This window comes from Periplaneta americana, chromosome 1 (assembly GCF_040183065.1).
Source record: "Periplaneta americana isolate PAMFEO1 chromosome 1, P.americana_PAMFEO1_priV1, whole genome shotgun sequence".
Classification (NCBI taxonomy): Eukaryota; Metazoa; Arthropoda; class Insecta; order Blattodea; family Blattidae; genus Periplaneta; species Periplaneta americana.
Window position 1 is genome coordinate 100,053,583 of NC_091117.1, and position 20,790 is coordinate 100,074,372.

Genomic DNA, 20,790 nt, shown 5'->3' on the forward strand with positions numbered 1-20,790 from the left:
CACCTACAGAATAGAAGGCGTGAGAAATTAGGTACTTCTTTAATTTGGCCTTAAATAATTTTATGTTTTGAGTTTCATTTTTTATATCGATAGGGAGGCTATTAAAAATTTTTACTGCCATATAATGCACTCTTTTTGATAGCACGGTAGACTTGCCGATGGAGTATGAAAGTCATTTTTTTGACGTGTATTTATGCTATGAACTGTTGAATTAGTTACAAAGTTTTCACGATTGCATACAAGGAAGATTATTAATGAAAAGATATACTGACAAGCCATGGGCATTATTTGTAGTTTTTTGAAAATAGCCCTACACGATTCCCTAGATTTGGCACCTACTATTATTCTAATTACTCTTTTTTGTAATAGAAATATATTGTTACTATCTGTGGAATTTCCCCAGAATATTATTCCAAAACTCATTACCGAGTGGAAGTATGCAAAGTATATTGTTTTTAAGGTATTGATATTTACTATCTTTTGCATAGATCTAATAGCAAACCAAGCTGAATTTAGTTTGGGGGGTAATTTCTTTAATATGATTTTTCCAATTTAACACATTATCGATTTTTAAGCCAAGAAATTTGGTTGTTGTTGTTTCTAATAGGGATCTATTATTAATTATTGCGATAGAAATTTGCGACGTTGAATTTGGACAGGATTTAAATTGAATTATGTTAGTTTTGTTACAATTTAATACTAATTTATTGACTGAGAACCAGTCACATCTGCAGTGGTATTACCAAGAGAGAGAGATCTTGGATCACATTGTCACTGGTGATGAATCATGGTGCCACCATTACGACCTAACACACAATGGCAAAGCCTACATGGAAACATTTTGGTAGTCCACACCTGTGGAGTAACGGTCAGCGTGTCTGGCCGCGAAACCAGGTGGCCCGGTCGGGGCAAGTTACCTGGTTGAGGTTTTTTCCGGGGTTTTCCCTCAACCCAATAGGAGCAAATACTATACGTAACTTTCGGTGCTGGACCCCAGACTCATTTCACCGGGATTATCACCTTCATTTCATTCAGACGCTAAATAACCTAGATGTTGATACAGCGTCGTAAAATAACCCAATAAAACAAAAAAAACATTTTGGTTTGCCACCCACAAAGAATGTGAAGGCAATCATCTCTGCTGGAAAGGTGCTCTTGACATTCTTTTTTGACCATGTGGAGCCATTATTGACTGAATATGATAACCCCAGACAGACTGTGAATGCTGACTCTTATTGTAGCACACTGCGATGTCTGTACACTATGATGAATAAGAGCCCAGGTATATTGTGGAGGGGTACATGATAACACGTGATCCTATATGGCAAATGTGACTGGTGAGATGCTGCGAATGTTCAAGTGCGAAATTTTCGAACATCCTCCCATGAAGCCTAGATCTTTCGTCTTGTGATTTTTTTGTTTAGTGCAGTTCAGAAGAGGCTAAAGGGTTGTTGACTTGCATCAGAAGCTGGTGTGTAAGAAGCAGTTACATTATTTCTGCAACAACGATCGTGGGATATCTACGAGCATGGGGTCACCAGGCTTGTTTGTCAGAGAAACATATGCCTCAGTGCTGGTGAAGACTATTTCTTTTTTCATTCACCACGGTGGTCCAGTGGCTAGAGTGCTGGACTCATAATCCTGTGGACCCAGGTTCAATCCCTGGAATACCTTCGATTTGTGACTTGTGTTGGGCAAGCCTGTGTTCCAGGTAACACAAGGTTTTATCTGGGAGCACTAGTTCCCCTGTGACGTCCCAACAAGTCTCCATTATCTTGTGTCATTGCAAAGCAATCATTCTGTTGGTAAATTGGTCTACAAAACTGGCTTCATATGAATATTTATGTCATATTTGTTATTATTATTATTATTATTATTATTATTATTATTATTATTATTATTATTATTATTATTATTATTATTATTATCATCATTATCATCATCATCATTATTTCTATATTTTGTTGTATTATATTTGTGCTTATGACATGATATATTTTCAGAGTCTGGATTTTCAATCTTAAAAGACAGAAATACTGCAGTCATCGATTATATGAAAATGGAATATAAAGTATTCAAGATATTTGAAAAGGAAGAATTTAATAAGCTAATGAAAGGTATAAAAATAGCTCATTGCATGGGCTCAAGTTCGATAGACACAGCAACAAGTAAGTATCTATAAAGGCATACAGTATAGTAAGACACTAACATGACAATATCATCAAGTCCTAATGATGGATGAATAAAATTAGAACTTTCTTTGTCTTACCGAATTAAAATTTTAATTCATTCTATACCTTGTCAGGTTGGAAAGTCTGATAATCTAGTTATTATATAAAATTAAATTCTAACAGATATAAGTTACTCTGTCATTGCAGGTGTATTCCATTTATGAATCAATACACAATTTCATATATAAACACTAAGTGCATGAACTGGAATGAAACATAGTTTGATGGTTTCTCAGGTTCTTTTATGAGCTCTGAAGTCATATTCTTACGTTTAGGAATATATATGTTACTGTAAATGTACGCAGACCGGTAAATCTTAGAATTTACCGATATAACCTAACATTTACCGTTACAGTGCGGTAAAACCCCGAAATATCTTACTAGATGTATACATTTTGAACTTTTACCAAGAGATGTCGGTAAATCTCAGGAGTTACCGATCAGCTGTGGTAAAATCGTATTAAAGAAGGAAAAAGAATCTTTACTAAGATTGCCATTCTTCGCACTTTCACGTATCTATTTCCAATTCATCTTTTATTGTTGTTTTAGGATCTATTTAACCCTTAACTGGTAACATCAGTTTATTATACACTATTAGTAACATGGGTGAATTTTCACCCAACACAAAAATTAAGATTTTTATAATGCTGCATTTGACTTTTATATATTAAAACACACTTGAAACATAACACAGCATAGCTCAACACAAAATAATTTGAAATTTAACATAAATTGACAATGTTGTTAGAAGCAATGAAAGTTTTCCAGTGTATATTTTGTAATTAAGAGAAAAATGTCACACTTTTTATTTTCTATGGTGCGCAATTCTTGCAGGTTATTTCCCTATGATCTCCACAGACGAAATTCTCACAAACACTACACTTCACGGCAAACTTTTTGTCACTCTTTTTGCAGAGTTTGCAACGTCCCTGTCGTGGTCCTGTTTCAGATGATTTCTGTTCTTTCAGTGAGCTAACCGGTAAAGAATTGTTTTCACTCAATATGGATTCTATCTTCACTCGAAGGTCATTAGGAAGATTCCTGATTGTCACTCTCTTTTGCATAAATTTCGTTGACAAATCAAGACCAAGCTTGTGAAGAAATTCCAGTCTGTTGGGTGTCTTTCCTCCACGGGCTGCGCATGCGTAAGCCCAAACAATAAATGCATTGATTCCTGCTGCATTCAGTAATCCGTAAAATACTGCCATCGGCCAGCGTCTTGTACGTCTACTGCAGGAATAATTCTTGCACATTTGATCAAACGAGTCGACCCCTCCTTTAGTTTCATTATAAAATTCAATAGCTTCTGGTTTCCTTGTTTGTTCAGACACTCTTGTTGTGTAATGCATGGTCGAGGCTACTAATACAATTTTATCTTTCTTTGGTGAAAATGATATCAATTGTTGTTTAGTATTGTAGTCGAAGAGAAACATTGCTGTATTTGCTGGTCGTCCTTTGGTCTGAAGAGCTTCCGGAGGAATATCCTTTTTGTTTCTTCGTACAGTGCCAACCATAGTTATACCATGAGCCAACATCTCCGACAAGAGGGGGAAAGATGTAAACCAATTGTCAGTAGTTATATTGGAATTGGTGCCGTAAATTGGTTTTGCTAATTCCTTCACCAAGTACTGTGCTAAAGGTTCAGGCCCATTGTAAGTTTCTTTTCCTATGTAAGGTATTCCTGTGACTAGGTATTTAGAATGAGAGTCGCACATGAACACAAGTTTGAGGCCGTATTTTTCCGGTTTATTGGGGATGTACATACGGAATTTGCAGCGACCTCTGAATCCCAGAAGCTGTTCGTAAATAGTACATTATGTTGATGGCTTGTAATATCCTTGACAGTGAACGAAAAATTTATTCCATAGTTCCCGAATATATGTAAAAGGATCTGCAGCCTTTCTGGCTTCTCTGGTCTGCTTGTCATTGAATCTCAAGCAATTTGTTATAAATCGAAATCTCTTTAGTGACAGAACTGAAACATAAATTGGACTACCCAATGTACCCCACAGAAATTCGGCACTCATATGATTATCTTTTCTGGCCCAACTGATATAAAGTAGACCTATGTATGCCTCTAATTCTCGCAAAGTAATATCTCCAGTATACCTCTGTTCAGACGAGTAGTTCATTCTCTGGGAAGCCATCTCTTTGTTGGTGTGACGAACAATATCTTGCAACATATCCTCATCAAAAAAAAGACGCCAACTGTCTTCGGGACTTTTTACCTTTCGAGCATCACCTTTTGGCCCAGGTATGGTTGTTCTACATATATTTCGAGAAGGTACCTTTTGTCTTTCAGAGTGTTTGGATGTTCACTCTTTAACATTTTTCCCTTTTAGGACTGACTTCTTCAGAGTGATGATATTATTGTCTTCACATTCAAACCAGCAATTTTCTGGTTTTCTGCGCTCTTCAGGAACTGCAACACCATCTGCACTATCACTGCTGTTGTCATTATTTTCTGGGGTAAAATCACTTTCACTGTCACTACCGCACTCAATAATATCATCTACTACATCATCTTGTTCACAAATATCGTCCTTCACACTCTCCTCTCCATCAGATGCGTCATCTTCATTATCATCATTATTTTCATTCATTATTATTTTCTCTACCTCACCGGAAGTACATTTTTTACCGTCAATAATAATAAACTCCATGTTCATCAAACTAACGCAGAAGAGAATTGCAATTCGTCTGACACATATACTAAGAAGTTGAATAAATTACTAATCTAACATTAATGGTAACATGGGTGAAAACTCACCCAGGTTTGCTTTGTAGAGCTATACTACAGCAACTAAAATTATTTCAAATACATTTCAACAATGGTTAAGAAGCTACATTTGAGAAAGATACATAGCAAGAGAGCCAACAGTCTAGACAGGTTTACCAATGCACGGCAGAGAAATAAAATTTCTCAAAGGTGAATTTTCACCCATGTTACCATTTAAGAGTTAAAAACATAAATAAAAATCACCTCAGCAACGGCTGAAATAGTTTTTATTTATTTTTAATTTAAGTTATTTAAATATTCATACATTCTAATGTGAGTATAATAAACAATATTCTATATTAAAAATAGTGAAAAATATTATAATTTTAACCACTATCTGTTATAGTATTTCATATAAAAATTAACAAAGCCTTTACATGTCCTCAAAGAGTCTAGGTCCACAAATAAATTAAAACAAACATTATAAAGCACTTTTTTGTTGAACACTTTTTAAACATTTACACTTTTTGAACCCTTGTCCTCAAACGAAAGATAATTGACCAACCACTTCCCGTACACTAATTCCTTCTTTTTCTAATTCTTCAATGCTGATAAAATTTTCTTTACACAATATAAGTTGGTTCCTAGAGTACAATGACTTCAGTTTGCCAGTTTTGGTACCAAGTTGATAAAACTCATCTTAAATATTTATGATCACTGTTATTGATTTTGCGTCAATTTTTGCATCCGGTACTTTGATTCTCACATTCTATCCGACTAAAAATTTTTAAATTTTGGTTACAAGTGTGTGCTTTCATTTTCTTCGCTTGCATTTCAAGATCTTCTTTGGCAGCTTCTCGAAATTGCTTCACCCCTGCAAACATGTCTGAATCTGCACAACAAAGGCGAGATTCTTCGTTCTGGATTCTTTGATCTAGCTTTTACCAGCTCGCATCGGTAAATCCTGAGATTTACCAACATCTCTTGGTAAAAGTTCAAAATGTATGCATCTAATAAGATATTTTGGGGTTTTACCGCACTATAACGGTAAATGTTAGGTTATACCGGTAAATTCTAAGATTTACCGGTCTTCATACATTTACAGTAACATATATATTCATCAGGGGCGAATGCTGGTCACGAAAGTTAGGCTTGCTCTTTTATTGATGGGGGAAGATGGGAGGATATAATTCATCTGGCTTGCAGACTTTTCGTGTCTTGTAGTAGACAATGTTAAAGTATTTAAACTGTCAAAGCCACTTTTACACCACACACCGTTATCTGTAGAAAATAACAAACATGGCCAACAAAACAGTTTATTCAGTTTTTTCGATCCTGCCAACCAATGCGTATTGTTGTATTGAGATGTACTGAACGAGCGCACATATTCTCTATTTTTCTCCTTGTGCTGTCTTTTTAAATCTGGGAGCTCTGGACATGGTCTGCCGTTCTTTATAATGTCGGTCTTCTCTTGAATAGTCCTCCGGGAAAATGGATTTGATAATAAAGTTTCAATAACACACATTTCCGAACTCATTGCAGCACTTCAAATTAACGTTTAAGAATTAATAATACATGCAGCAGCTAACATATGCATTCCGCTCATAAAATTACATTACACTCGCAAATCACAGCCAAGAGGCCTTGCCCTCTTGATCACAGCACATTCGCTGGTAAAAACTGTTGCCAATCAGTGTTGCCAACTCGATTCTTAAACATCCGCTGTGAAGCCTTGCAGAAACCGCTAAATTGCTATATTGTCAATGTAAAATTATATTATTTTGCCGCTGTGAGTGCTAAAAATACCCGCTAGATCTAGCGGGAAGACCGCTGAATTGGCGGCAACACTGCTGCTATCTGTGTAACGTTAATTATAGTCTCTGGTGTAGCTCTCGGACCAGAGCTTCATACAGCATATAACAGAAGCATGTGCGATTGGGACGGATTAGGAAGAAGGCGCTTGCGCGCGCATCATATTCTCGCTGTTTCTACGTCTTTCCTGTAGCTCTGAGAAACGAGCAAGCGTTGCGCAACCTGCGGATGGTATTATGCCTAGACATTATTACAAAAATCAAAAGAAATTTTAATGTACGTAATCCCATTTTGAGAAATACACATTCTACGAAAATATTAGGCTTGCGCAGCAAGCATAGCATGCCCGGAGAAATCGCCCCTGATATTCATTGAAGACGGAACGGTCTAAGAAGAGTAATCCCTTGAGTTTATATATATATATATATATATATATATATATATATATATATATATAATTATTACTACTTCTTTTTATAGCACAGTCCCATGCTTCATTAACAAATAAATTAGAAGAGGATTTAATTATTTCACTTTTGTACTTTACATATAATTTCTGTATTCCATTTTGCTTTCTTTCTGTTCTTCTTCCCACATCATATGTGTGTGCGTATATGATTCTAAAGAAGTAAATAAAAGCTAAATATTTGGGGAGAAAAAGGATACTGGTAAGCTTCCAATGACTTAATTTTGTAAATAATAGTGTTCCTTTAGCTGTATTGTACTATATTTGATATAAATCACTAAACACACGCATTTCATTGATCTTCTTACAGAAAATATAGAGGAACAGAACCGGCACAAACCAGCAGAAGATCTGATCATATCTGAAAAGTTATGCTGTTCTTTTTGTAATACAAATTTTGAGAACCAAGCCCAGCAGCGATTACATTACAAGCTAGATTGGCACAGATATAATTTAAAACAAAGACTTCATGGCTTGAAGTCTGTTACAGAAGAGAAATTTACCCAACTTGCAGGTTTGATATTAACACTTCATACATATTTTTGTAATCAGTCATGGAGCATGAAATTTCCCTCTAAATTTAAACATTAGGTCTACTACTTTTCATGTAGAAGTATTTGTTTTCACAAGTGACAGATACAACTTAGAAAATTTTGTGAAATTATGAAACAGTACATAGTGATGGTACTAGTAGTCATAGTGGTGGTCATGACAAAGATGGTAGTAATGGTGCTGGTTATGATATAAACACTAATAACAGTATAAACATTTTCAGACATTTAATAATAGCTGCTTAGGAAACCAGAATTTCTTCAGATAGGTGTGCCATATTGTGAGGGAGATATTCCATCACACCAAACAGAGAGATGAAATTCTTCTTGGCTATAAACAGTGATGTAGTTGTGAAAAAGAAGTGAGTAGGCTCCATGGTTTGGGACTTGTTAATACATTTTTTACTATCCTATAGTTTTCTTTCATCTTGCCACGATCATTATTAGAGGGTTTATAAATTGTGGATTCTATTATAATAATGTAGACAATATATACAGAGTAGATGAATTCATTACCCCTTTAGGTTGAACTACAATGCATTCCAATGGATACCATCTCACTGTGGAATCCTGGGAAACGAGAATGCAGATGCTTTAGCAAAGAAGGGCAGCACTGCTACTTACAGACCTGTTACTAAATCTACGTATTACTCTGTGAAAAGATTTATTAAATCTACATACTTAGACTTCAACAAACAAAATTTGATAACACAATCTCAAGGGAAAAAATGGCACTCTCTGCATCATAATCCACAGTTAATTCCCGATTTACCACGAAAATCGTCTGTAGCTGCATTTAGATTGGCAACAGGCCATGATTGTTTAGCCAAACACTGCATAGAATTGGAATATATCATCCCCTGACTGCTCATTGTGGAACTCAAACCAAGAAATGGATTTGGAACACCTCAAAATCCGTGCTTCAGCGGCTGACCATGATAATATCTTTGAAAAATATTGGAGTGCAAGAGGTCAAATGACTTATTGTCAAATGCCTGGCATTAGAAAACAACAACAATGCACTATTAAATACCAATGTGTTATGAGCAAATGCACCCATTTTCCTTTTAGCCTAATGTATCAGGTAAACTGAACATCTTATACTGAATCTTGCAGTATAAACCTGTAAAGATAGGCCTATTGGCCCAGTCTCTACTAATTATACAGTATATTTATAAAAACATATAATGCAATATCAAAGTAACTTATTTTATGTTAAAACTTTTAAGATCTTATTTTAAGCATCTATACTAACTTGAAATACTGTTTTATAAGATGTTCCATATTTTTTTCATATTCACTGCATATCATCTTATCACATTTTCTGCTTGTCTTGTTCTTGCTTTTAAATCTTCAGCAATTGCATGTTGCAGAAGCCATATTCTTACTTAAGGACTTAGGTAGAAGAGGTGGTCCATTCAATTTCATGAACACTAGAGATGTTACAGGTTTATTAAAATCTGATTTCATTCACTTGTGACTATATTGTTTATTGCACTAAATTCCCTTTCAAATTCAGCGGAGTTTATTGGAATTGTTTTGATACAATGTTCTAGTGGGATCGAATCAGAAGGAGTTTTTCGACCCCCTGTTTGCAAGTACTCCATAAAACCATTCTTTATTGTTCTTACAAAGTCTTTCTTCCATACAGTATGTTGATATCTACGGGTCAGGTATCTGGATCCATGATGTTTAAGGAATTTACCAGAATATCATACTGTACTCTTTTAAGCTGTTCATCAATTAACTCCTTTTCTTTCATTTTCATTGAATGTGTGGTAAAGCAGCGTCTTTCAAAACTGTTTACAATACTACTCTAATTAACAATTTTAATCAGTTTGTTGTTGGATGTAATTCTATTTCTTGAAACTTGCCTGATCTTGTAAATTCTTCTGGACTGTTCTTCATATTATTTATAATGAAAAATTTTCTTTTAATGATTCCATCAGTACACGTTCTTTCCTATAGTTAATTTGATAAATTAGAAAGGTTATTCTAAAACATAACAAAGAAAGAGTTAAATCAAGAAGAAATACCAGTGTTACCTTTTTCTATAGTCAAGAGTATTTTAACTTCTCTTGTTCCTTTCCTCCCTTTCCTATTTTTTCAAAATGTTTTGCTTTACCACTGTAAGAGTTCCACACAGCCGAAGTTGTTCTATGGCTACTGAAAAAGCAGCGAATATCACGTATTTTGCCAATTTTTTTTAAACTGCACTCTCACTTCTGTGGCTACACTTTCAAGTTAACTGGTGTTTTTTTTTTGGGGGGGGGGAAGTGGGGGAGTGATTGGCTATTAATATTGTATAATTTATCCATGAAAGCCTGAAACTATAAGATAGAATTTTGGTCACAGACTGAGTCACTAAAATAAATTGAAATCTCAAGTCTTTGATTAAGACAGTGCCACAGAAAACATATCTGCACTGTTGTGTGGATGTGAGACCTGTGCTATAAAAAAATGAATCCTGCGTCACTGAAGCAGAAATGAAATTCATGAGGCAAACAGGAAAATACACATGGCAGGATCACAAAACAAACACAGAAATATTATTGGAACTTAAAGTTACCAGTTCTTGATAAAATCCACTATTACAGGAATAAATGAAGACATGTCGAAAGAATGCCTAAAGAGAGGTTATCCGAATTTAATTTTGAAATATCATCCAACAGCAAATTGCAGTCAAAGTTTAAAGTTATTAGAAGAATACTGGATGGACAGTGAGACCTGAACAGACCAATAGGACTAGATCCTTGCTTGTTGTCGATGATGTTGATTTCCCATCCAAGAGTGCAGACAGTCATGAGTAATATGATATATATGTAACCTTGAAACTCATCTGCAATTATTTCATCTACCCCTTCCCATCCAATGCTAATACCGCATACACAATAATGAAACATAGTATTCAAAAATATAATTTAAAAAAATAAATAGACTTTAACTACAAAATACACTAATAAGTATATTAATAAGATAATTCGCTCTCTTTTTTAATACTTCTACAATTGTTTATTCCACTTGCATGGAATAAATTACTTCTTCATTAAGAAAGAGTGTTGGCAATGCTGAATGCATATATTACTTGATTGGGCTGGAAGCGTTTGGCAACATTTAAGCTATGCTTATATTTGAATCTAATCACCATGGTGGTCTAAGTGGCTAGAGCACTGGACTTATGATGCTAAGAACCCAAGCTGATCCCCAGTGTACCCCCAATTTATGACTTATGTTGGCAAGTCATGATTCAGGCAGCACAGGGGTTTTCTCCAGGTACTCCGGTTCCCCATTTATGTTGCCCATACTAGGATGCAATAGAAACTTGCTTTTAAGATTATCTGACAGAAAAATTGTCAGCGATGTCGTAGGTATCTCGGTAGGCTATCTCCTTATTTAAAACTTTCTTTCTTTCAATATTATTTCTTATCGAAAAAGGACACTCTAATAATGAATTAACTACATCATAATTATTTCTCGCATCTATTTCTGTTATATTTTCCCGAAACTCATAACAACATTGAACCACACTCACTACTTTACTACGAAGTGCAATAGTACAACACCCTTGCTTGTCATAAACTAAGACATAAGAGGAGAGAACTGTGTGGGGGAATTTTTGTTATTTATGACCTATTTAGGAAGACAAGTTACCACTGCTAGTCCCACCGCATTCTACCCTTCAGACCAGTCCATGGATGGAAGGAGTGAAAGCTGACCAGGTCACGAGGTCAGACGAATTGTGCCTCAACTACAGCTTTTCAAATGCGACCTCAAAGCCCGCGAAAACATACGAAATGCAGAAGCCAGACCTGGCATGAGCGATCCTGGCCTCAGGAACAAATTTTACTGCAAAACAGGTCTATATACATCACAAAGTTTTCAAATACTTCTACAGTGATATATGCTTCATTCAAATAACTAATATATTACATAAAAACACAAAATTTGATTTCAGTTAAACCAAGTGACTGAGGCACTGCCTCACTTGCCTCAGTCAATCATCCACCACTGCATGTTGGTTTTCATGTGATATCATTCATTCAATATTTCATTTTGAACGTAGTTCCTGTACAAAGCAGTATTGGCTCGAAAGATTTGTGAAAGCATCACATGTAAAATTGTTGTTATATGATGAAGTAATAGGCCTACTTGTTTGTAGTGATAACTCAATTTCGGAAAATATACCGGGGTATCTATTGCTCCTATTATTCAGAATGTAGGAAACTCTGCATTTTGTGGGATGCCATTGGACTTCAGGTGACCTTCGAATAGGGAAAAATCCCTGCACACAAGCTAGATACTTTACCCCTACTCTACTGCTGACTTTCAAAAACAAGGAAACAGTTAGTTGTATGTACGAAACTGCCTCCACAAATGATATGCATACCAATCCAAGGAGCACAGATTCATATTTACGGCACTGCTGTGAATGTGCGGGACTATATAACTTAAAAAAATACAGGGGTAAGAGTTTCACCCGGTATTGTTGCTGTTCTTCCCTGCATGATTCTTAAATGACAGTTACATAATATTGAGTTGATATTGGTACTTTTTAAGATCATTATTATGTAAACAGTATTGTTGTTAATAATATATTTCTTACACAATTGATAATTTTTATCAACTCTTTTAAACTGTTAAGTATTCAGAGTTAATAACTTGATGTTTTTTTTTTTAATCTGTTATTTTACGATGCTTTGTCAACTTCTATGGTTATCTAGCATCTGTGTGAGATGAAGGTGATAATGCCAGCGAAATGAGTCCAGAGTGTCGAAAGTTACCCAGAATTTGTTCTTAATGGGTTGAGGGAAAACCCTGGAGAAAACCTCAACCAGGTAACTTGTTCCAACCAAGATTTGAACCTGGGCCACTCATTTCACAGTCAGGCATTCTAACTGCTACTCTACAGCAGTGGACTGACATGATGGTATGGAAACAGTAAAACAATAGTGGAATGGGAATTGTAGGAGAAAACCTACCACATAGTAACTTTTCTACATAATTATTGCTGTTCCGGAAGAAGAATGATGCAACTGCAAAATTGAGGTGAATATTAAAAACACCCCTATCTGACTAATACTATTTAAAAGTAACCAAAAACCGTAATATTTTGCTATATTTCCATTATCATAATTTTTTTTTCAAATATTTATTTATATATGTATTCGTATCTAAATAAGATTCTGTTTTTTGCTTCTCCTGAAAAACATTCTATGTTGCACTTACATTGTTGTTCCTCCAGAACAGCGATATGTAAAAGAACATATTAGAAATCATAACAGTCTCTTGGATAGAAAGTCATTGGCCAACAGCTAAGGCTGTGCCATTTTTTAGTACAGTAAATTATTTATTAGAGATTATTGTTTTCCCAGATGATCTTTCAAGTATTTCTGGTTCCGAATCTGAGAGTGAAAGTGAGGATGGTGAGAGTTCAGATTCTGTACCATCATCGGCTGCAAAACTTGGATCATCTCGGAGTAGTGACTCTGTCCAGGCTAAGTACTACACAGATGACAATGATTTTCTTCCTGTGGACAATACCACGACCAGACATGAAAATCTGAGGCTCATGGCATCACGACATGCGAAAGTATTCTTTGAAAATGCTGATGGAAAGATACTTTCACTTTACCGCTGTCTTTTGCATGGAAAGAAGGTATTGTGAAATATATTTCTTCTTTTAAATCATGTGGTTTAGTGGAAATAAGAAGATAACTCTGAACTTATCGAAGTTCAGATTTCTCGTGTTTATTTAGCGGGTGTTCACATTCTGGAAAGTCAGTGGTAGTTATGGAGAAATCAGGAAAGTTAAATTTGGTCAAGGAAAGTCATGGATATCGTTCTAATTCTTGAAAAGACAGGGAAATTTCCCCAATGATGAAAAAATGAGGGGAAAATTATGCTCTAACCTGCCGTAACCCAGGTTATAGCAGCACTTTTTTCAGGTGTGTGACACAAGTGAATTCACATGCTGTATGAATGTACTAGTACTTCTGCTTCAGTTGTGCAATATTTTTTATTTTTGTTCAGGTTTTCATTATCAAATTTGAGAAACAATATCATCATGGCTAAGCAGTGTATATTTTCCAGTTATCTTATTTCTAGTCTCTTCAATAATGGCTATTCCTAAAATCGGAATCGAACCTTTTGGGGTGACAGAGTAACACTTGTTTTCTATCATGTTTTAACACTTTCCTGAAAAAAGTTACTTATAGTGTTATTCTTGGCAGCCATTCAACTCTTGGTGTGTTGGTTTTTAATTAAAAAATTATTTTTTAATTTGCATGCAGTTCGTAAAATAAATTAGAAAGAAAAATGAAAGCCAGGAAGTGGAGAGAGCTAGGCCAGCTGTGGGGATGGTAGAGACTGGATTTCCTTGCTTTCTTTTTTCTGCAAAATAAAAATCATCCATAGTAGAGAGCTAAACATTCTTCATTCAGATTACTGGTTGGGCAGGGAAACGTAAAATTTTGGTCAGAGGAAGTCAGGGATTTTTTCTGTTTTGCAAATTGTAGTGGGCACCCTGTTTACATCTGTTCAGAAAGTAACGTAATGTTTAAATATTTTAAGATTAGATTATATGGCAGTATATTTAATTAAGCATTCCCCCTAGTATATTCAGCTGCCATATTGAAATTATGCACCTTGTGAAGTCCAAAATAATCTTTCGATTTAAACTTTACATAGGAGAAGGTCATTATTGAAAGATTCATGATTATTTCAGGATATGCCAGAAAATGATGAGTGCTTGATTCCTTTGGCTTTGAAGTCTTCAGAAAATCCATTTTGGGCTATAATTATGCTCGGAGGAGGTCATTTTGCAGCAGGAATTTTTCAAGGTTAGTTGTAAGTTCAGTGTGACCTGATTCTACTCTCTATATAAAAAAGAAACGCATAAGCGTAAATACAATATGCTGCCCATATTAAAAATAATTTAAGCAATACAGAAAGAATTTTGATTTTTACATTTAACTTTTTGATGATTGATCAGCTGAAATTAATGAAACTGACTGAGGAACATGTAGCAATTTTGGTTAATTCTAATTAATTTTTCATTCATAGTTTTCTGCCCAAGCGCAAGTCTTTCACTGCAAACCAGAATTCTCCAATCTAGTTAATATTTTGCTCTATTATTACATATCTGCAGGTTGCAGAAGAATAATTCGACCAACATTTTTTGTCAGGTTATAGATAGGGTCAAGGCAAGTAATAAAACCACATCCGAAAATATCACCCTTAATCTCTACGGAGCATTGAATTTTTTTAAACAGGCAATCTGCTGTACACTGTTTCAATCTGTTTCTGCACTTTGCCTCATTATGCATGCAGGGCATTTTCTGTGGAGACACATACAAAGTGTTGTGCATGAGGTACTGGAGAGGACCTGTAGCAAGAAATGTTATTATTGCTGCAGACTCTATTAGACAAATCTCAACAAGCAAATAGACAGTTTATGCTGCGCCAGTATGCAGTGGATGCATGCATATAGGTTTAACAATTTTTGTGAATTTTACAATTTATTCATTCATTCATTCATTCATTTAGTGTTCTGCCCAAGGACAGATCTTTCACTGCAGACCCAGCTTTCTCCAATCTTTACTATTTTCTGCCTTCCTCTTACAATCCTCATATGATCCATATATCTTAATGTCGTCTATCATCTGATATCTTCTTCTAGCCCTAACTCTTCTCCCATTTACCATTCCTTCCAGTGCATCCTTCAGTAAGCAGAATTTTACAATAATCTATGGAAAACTTGTTGTGGTTGATTTTGTTAAATTTTTAATGTGACACTTGTTTCCATTCTTTATTAAGAATTTATTCAGAGAATTATAAGCATGTGAAGTCGCGCACTTGATTCATCATAGATTAGATCTGCTTTAAACATCGAAGCCTATAATGTATCAACAACTTCAATGCCCTGGAATAATGATGATGATGATGATGATGATGATGATGATGATGATGATGACTTTTCTGGATATGGGTTTATTGTTAAAAATTCATGCCTAGACCCTATCCATTACCCCACAAAGCATGTCGGTCGAATTTTTATGCACTATGTATGTAACTCTATCACTGAAAATTTGGATAATTTGATGTGAGAAGAGTAAATAAATGATGAATTTCAAATTGTTATGATGGCTGGTTACTGACATAAAAATTTCCATTTAAATTATTTCTGCTAATAACAGAAAGTGATATGCATGTGTATAGTATCAGATACACGAAGATATAATTATGTCATCAGCGTGCCTTGAAAATAAAAAAATGGTAACAATTGTGATTATTGATGTTGTTGTTTATGAATGAGGTCTGATGTTCTTAGGCTTTAAAATTTGGCCCTTTGTACTCCTAACATTGAGGTAAAAGTTATAGGAGATAACACTTTGGATTTAAACCCACAAGATCCTCACTTTCATCTCTCTAACAAATTTAGGCCCAGAAAATTTGAAATTTGTTTGAGAGTACTGCTGAAGTATTGCAAATAAACGTTATCTATCTTCTAAATTAAAGGAATAACTATGTTGTAAGCTTAAAATTGAAATTCTGGATACACAGATAATTCACGTAAATGTTATTTTGAGTAATATCGACAAAGAAGAAGTTGAACATTTACTGCAACTTGAGCGTTTTTCTTAAATCAGGTCAGGATGTTCTAGTGCACAAGACATTTCACTGTTACACGGTGCGTGCACGTCAAGGCGGATCTCAGAGCTCCCGAGATAATCGAACTGGAGGAAGTCACCCAAAGAGTGCTGGAGCCAGTTTGCGTAGATATAATGAGGCAGCTTTGATACAGGTAATTGACTTTGTATGGTGGAGGATAAAAAATAACTACAACTCTCTTATCCATTAATACAAGATAGACAAGAAACAAAATTCTTGGTAGCTATTGCCAGTTTTGATAATAAAATATGCATTTTTCGTAAGAATTTATTTACTCTCAATAACAGCACTGTATTGTGGTAATGATTAGATTAGATTAGATTAGATTAAACATGGAATAGGAGTATTCTCTTTACGTTTGTAACACTACATATTTTTTGTACACCCCCAAGATTTATTGTAGTAATGGACTGACGATTGAGATTGGCTGCTTGTCTCTTTTTCCTGCAGGAGGCATTGTGTCTTATGTTGTTATATGTGGAACTTGCATGATATAACTTTGATCTTGCTCGTCGTGGGATCTGTCGAATATATTATCTCATGGATCTTGTGTTTTACCTCACATAATCTTAGTAGTTCACTTGCCAGAACACGCACTTACAATGACTGCAGACCAGGTTCGAATTCCAGTGATGGCAGAATCGTATGCATGTTCACTATATCTATGAACTTGGGAAAACAAATAAACACATCACAAAATATGTAATATTAAATAAAAATAAAATGCAAATTATTGCATGTCTAACATTTTAAATTTAAATAAAAGAAATGGAAATCACAAAATTTTACTTGAGAACAGACACTAACTTCAAATGTCACTTAACCTGTAACTATATGTATGTACTGCATGCCCTACTGTTACAAATGAACTAACTCCAAAACAATTCATTGGAAGGTGAATATCACTGTTTTATTATTAAAAAATGAGATACTGATACATAAATAAAATAGAAATATTTCTGTCATACAGTAAGCTCAATTCAAAGATCGTCAACACGAAATACAGTCGGTAAATATCTATATGGTATTACCAATTAACAAAAATTATAATTCATATTTTTAACAACACGTGAGAGTTTGGAACTTTAAACACAAGTAAAAGTTTAGAATTTTTAAGAACTCCTGAAAGGATCATATTCAACCCTCAATTGGGAAAGATAAAAATAGTACAGAGTGCAGTGATACGAAAGACCTTGTTTCCAATGTCAAGCAGAAAAATTAGAAAATATAGATGTCCACAAATACTGTCGGTATAGCAATTTTTTTTTTTATAAGAATTGATTTATACATGTTTCAAAATCTGTGTTCATATTGGCGATTAAGGTGGTGATGAATCATAGAAGTAAATTTCTAATCCGGTTTTTGCCTATGTGACTGAGGAAAACTGAAAAACCCCACTCAGATTGGCCGGCTATTGAGTTTGAATCTGGGATCTTCTGAATGTGAGTCTTAAACATTACCATCTGAGCCATAGTGCTTGGTTGCAACAGTTTTAATTAATGAGTTCTTATTGGAATTCATAAACTGGTTGTTCTCGAAGTGTTCTGTGCGTCCACAGCACTCAAATGTTTTATTTTTTTATTTTTTTTTTTATTAAGTCCTCTTGCTGACTATTTATAAGCCATTTTTTACAGCTGAAATCATTACAACAGAATTTAACATAAAAATTAAACGAAATAGAAAGATAAAAATCCGAAACTTAACTGCGTTAGGAACACATGCTAAGCATAAACAAGTAGACCTACAGTATATGTATCTTTAAGGGAAGTGAAGAAATGCAATTCTGAGTTTCGTCCTTCATTGTTGCTGCAATTTACAACTGAACAGTAAGGTCCTTTTGAAACCTTCATTCTTCTAATACATCTTTCACTTCTCTGTCATCACCATAACATAATATTATAAACAGCAGACTTTTCCATTAGTGTTACTTACCTGCTGCTTGGATCACTAGCATATGTGCGTGCATGTCCGTCTGGCAGGAAATATGGCCAAGTTTCCATATTGTATTAATACCTATACTGTGGTAATACCAAATTAAAATATATGTGTTATATATAACAATGTCACAATTGAGTACGTAATGAAAAACTTATAAAATGATGATTAACCAATAATTTTCCATACAAATAGAGACGAAATATACAAATAAGCAAAGGAAAGATATGCAAATAAATTCACATGAAGAAATGTATAATAAATATAAAATCATGTTTGAAAATACAAAATCACAAAGCTAGATTCGAATTCTAGCTGTTTGCTTGAGAAGCTGAGCTATAAATGTTACATGGAGGAACCAGTTTTGCTATGTACAAGATTAAGGCAAAATCGCATTGGCTTCGCCCATGATTTTTTTAAGGCTGTACAGGTGACTGTTGATTATATGGAAGTGAAAATGTTGCATTAATATCTAAATTTGTTCTTTTCGTTGCTAATTGAAGCATGTCCAAGACATAATGGATTCTTGGTCATCTCAACTTGGTAGCTGTGGTCTAATCCTATACCGTGCTGTTGGACACAATCGAAATGTTCTCTTCAGTGGACGAAATCCTCCTCTTAACAAGAATGATCCTCGTCTGCGCACTATACCGTTTGCTACACGACGTGCTACTTTCAGTGAGGTCAAACGTGTGCATGACATTCTTTCAAGTGCTGAAATGTATGGTAAGTGTAATTGTTTCCCTATAGTACTTGGGGAAGAATGTTTCTTTCTCTCAATAGGTGAGCAAATACAGCAAACAAGAAAGTTACTGTATATATTCCAAAGATAGTTGACATAAAATGTCATAAGACTGTTTTCCCTTCACATCAGATGATATCTCTCTCTCTCTCTCCCTCTCCCTCTCCCTCTCCCCTACCTCCCTCTCTCTGTACAGGGATAAAAACTGATAAGTCACGTTTTGTTGTTTTTACAGGAGAGAAGTTTAAAAGTTTCAAGACCAATTATATTATATTAGCTTTCGGTTATCATTCTTCAAATTTCTAATGAGATTGTTATTCTGTACAGTTAAGCTACACAAATCTACACTATCTGAGCTATTATATGACATCTAAAACAGAAAATCGATAATATTGGACTTACCAAGTTTTTCCCCTGTGCTCTTTATTTACGCGATAAATGCAATAACCTAGCAAAGTACACAATCTTGTAGCAATAAAACGCAAAGCTTTCTTAAAACGTCCGTCACAGAATTTTGTTTCACAGTTCCACTTGTATAATAAAGAATAAAGAAGTTTCACTTAAAAAATTTCTCATTAGCTGCTTCGTCCATTACAGTTCTGTTGGAAATCAGGTTCAAACTTTGGTCCCTTCAATGAGAAAACATTTAATTACTGCTTTGAAATTTTTAATAATGCAGACGTAAGATCGAATGGAGTCATTATATCTTATATATACATTATTTATAGTAACATACTTTATTGCTAAATTTTTTTGTAGAGTACAAAGTAGGTACCGTATGTCTTCTTCTGTTAATAAATTATTGGCTTAACACTTTTGTAAAGTCTATTAAAGAAAGTAAGAATGCAGCATTTTTTTTTGTTTTGTTTAACCGTTTTCAGGTTGTTAGTATTCTACACTCCTGTGTCTTAAATTTAATATTTTTAATGATTATTGAAATATAAACACTTATTGTAAACAATTTGTAGGATCTGCAGAAAGCTTCAAAACTGTATTTCCTCAATCTCCTCGAAAACGCTGTTCGAAGTTTCAATCTGGAGCAGACGAAAGTATTTCTGTAAATTCTGTGGATCCTGCAATCCAGGTGGAGGATAATGAAGTTACTTTGGGGAAGTCAGATATCAAGAAACATATGGCAGGTGGGTGATGTTTTTTTATTATTCTTATCATTTGAGGAGTACTCCGTTATTATTATTATTATTATTATTATTATTATTATTATTATTATTATTATTATTATTATTAATATTATTATTATTAAATCCGTGGTACTACAGCTGGCGCCAGCATTTTTGGCATGTGTCCTAGATATATAGTGCCCAGTTTGTGAGCATGCTGCTAGTGCAGCTGAGAATGGTACCACTTTCTATACACGTCACATTAGCCATTTGCCAAACACAGTTGTCAGACTGACTGCGGCAAATGTAAAAACACTCGAACTTAACGTTTCCATTACTTTTTCACACGCCAAAAACGGTGGACTGTACAACCTATGAAGGGCCAAGGCCGACCAGCCAGCTGCTGGCCTCACGTCTACAATCTACATGCATCAGCAGAGATGAACGATCATCCAACCAGAATGGAGTGTCATATGGTTAGCATGATGGTCCCCTAGCTGTTATAGCTGGTTTCTGTAACCGGATTTGTCTACTTACCATAGCTCC

At 34.8% G+C, this 20,790-nt stretch overlaps 1 protein-coding gene across 1 annotated transcript in view; it reads left to right on the forward strand.

The window, feature by feature from the left end:
- The window catches only part of LOC138698687 (tRNA endonuclease ANKZF1-like), a 66,737-nt gene that overhangs the window by 26,253 nt on the left and 19,694 nt on the right, over positions 1 to 20,790 (forward strand). Inside the window, exons 2-8 of the mRNA XM_069824866.1 lie at positions 2,004 to 2,168; positions 7,539 to 7,742; positions 13,152 to 13,435; positions 14,504 to 14,618; positions 16,428 to 16,582; positions 18,888 to 19,110; positions 20,095 to 20,265. Coding sequence (XP_069680967.1) covers positions 2,054 to 2,168; positions 7,539 to 7,742; positions 13,152 to 13,435; positions 14,504 to 14,618; positions 16,428 to 16,582; positions 18,888 to 19,110; positions 20,095 to 20,265 — 1,267 coding nt within the window. The 5' untranslated portion in view covers positions 2,004 to 2,053. The remainder of the gene's footprint in view (positions 1 to 2,003; positions 2,169 to 7,538; positions 7,743 to 13,151; positions 13,436 to 14,503; positions 14,619 to 16,427; positions 16,583 to 18,887; positions 19,111 to 20,094; positions 20,266 to 20,790) is intronic.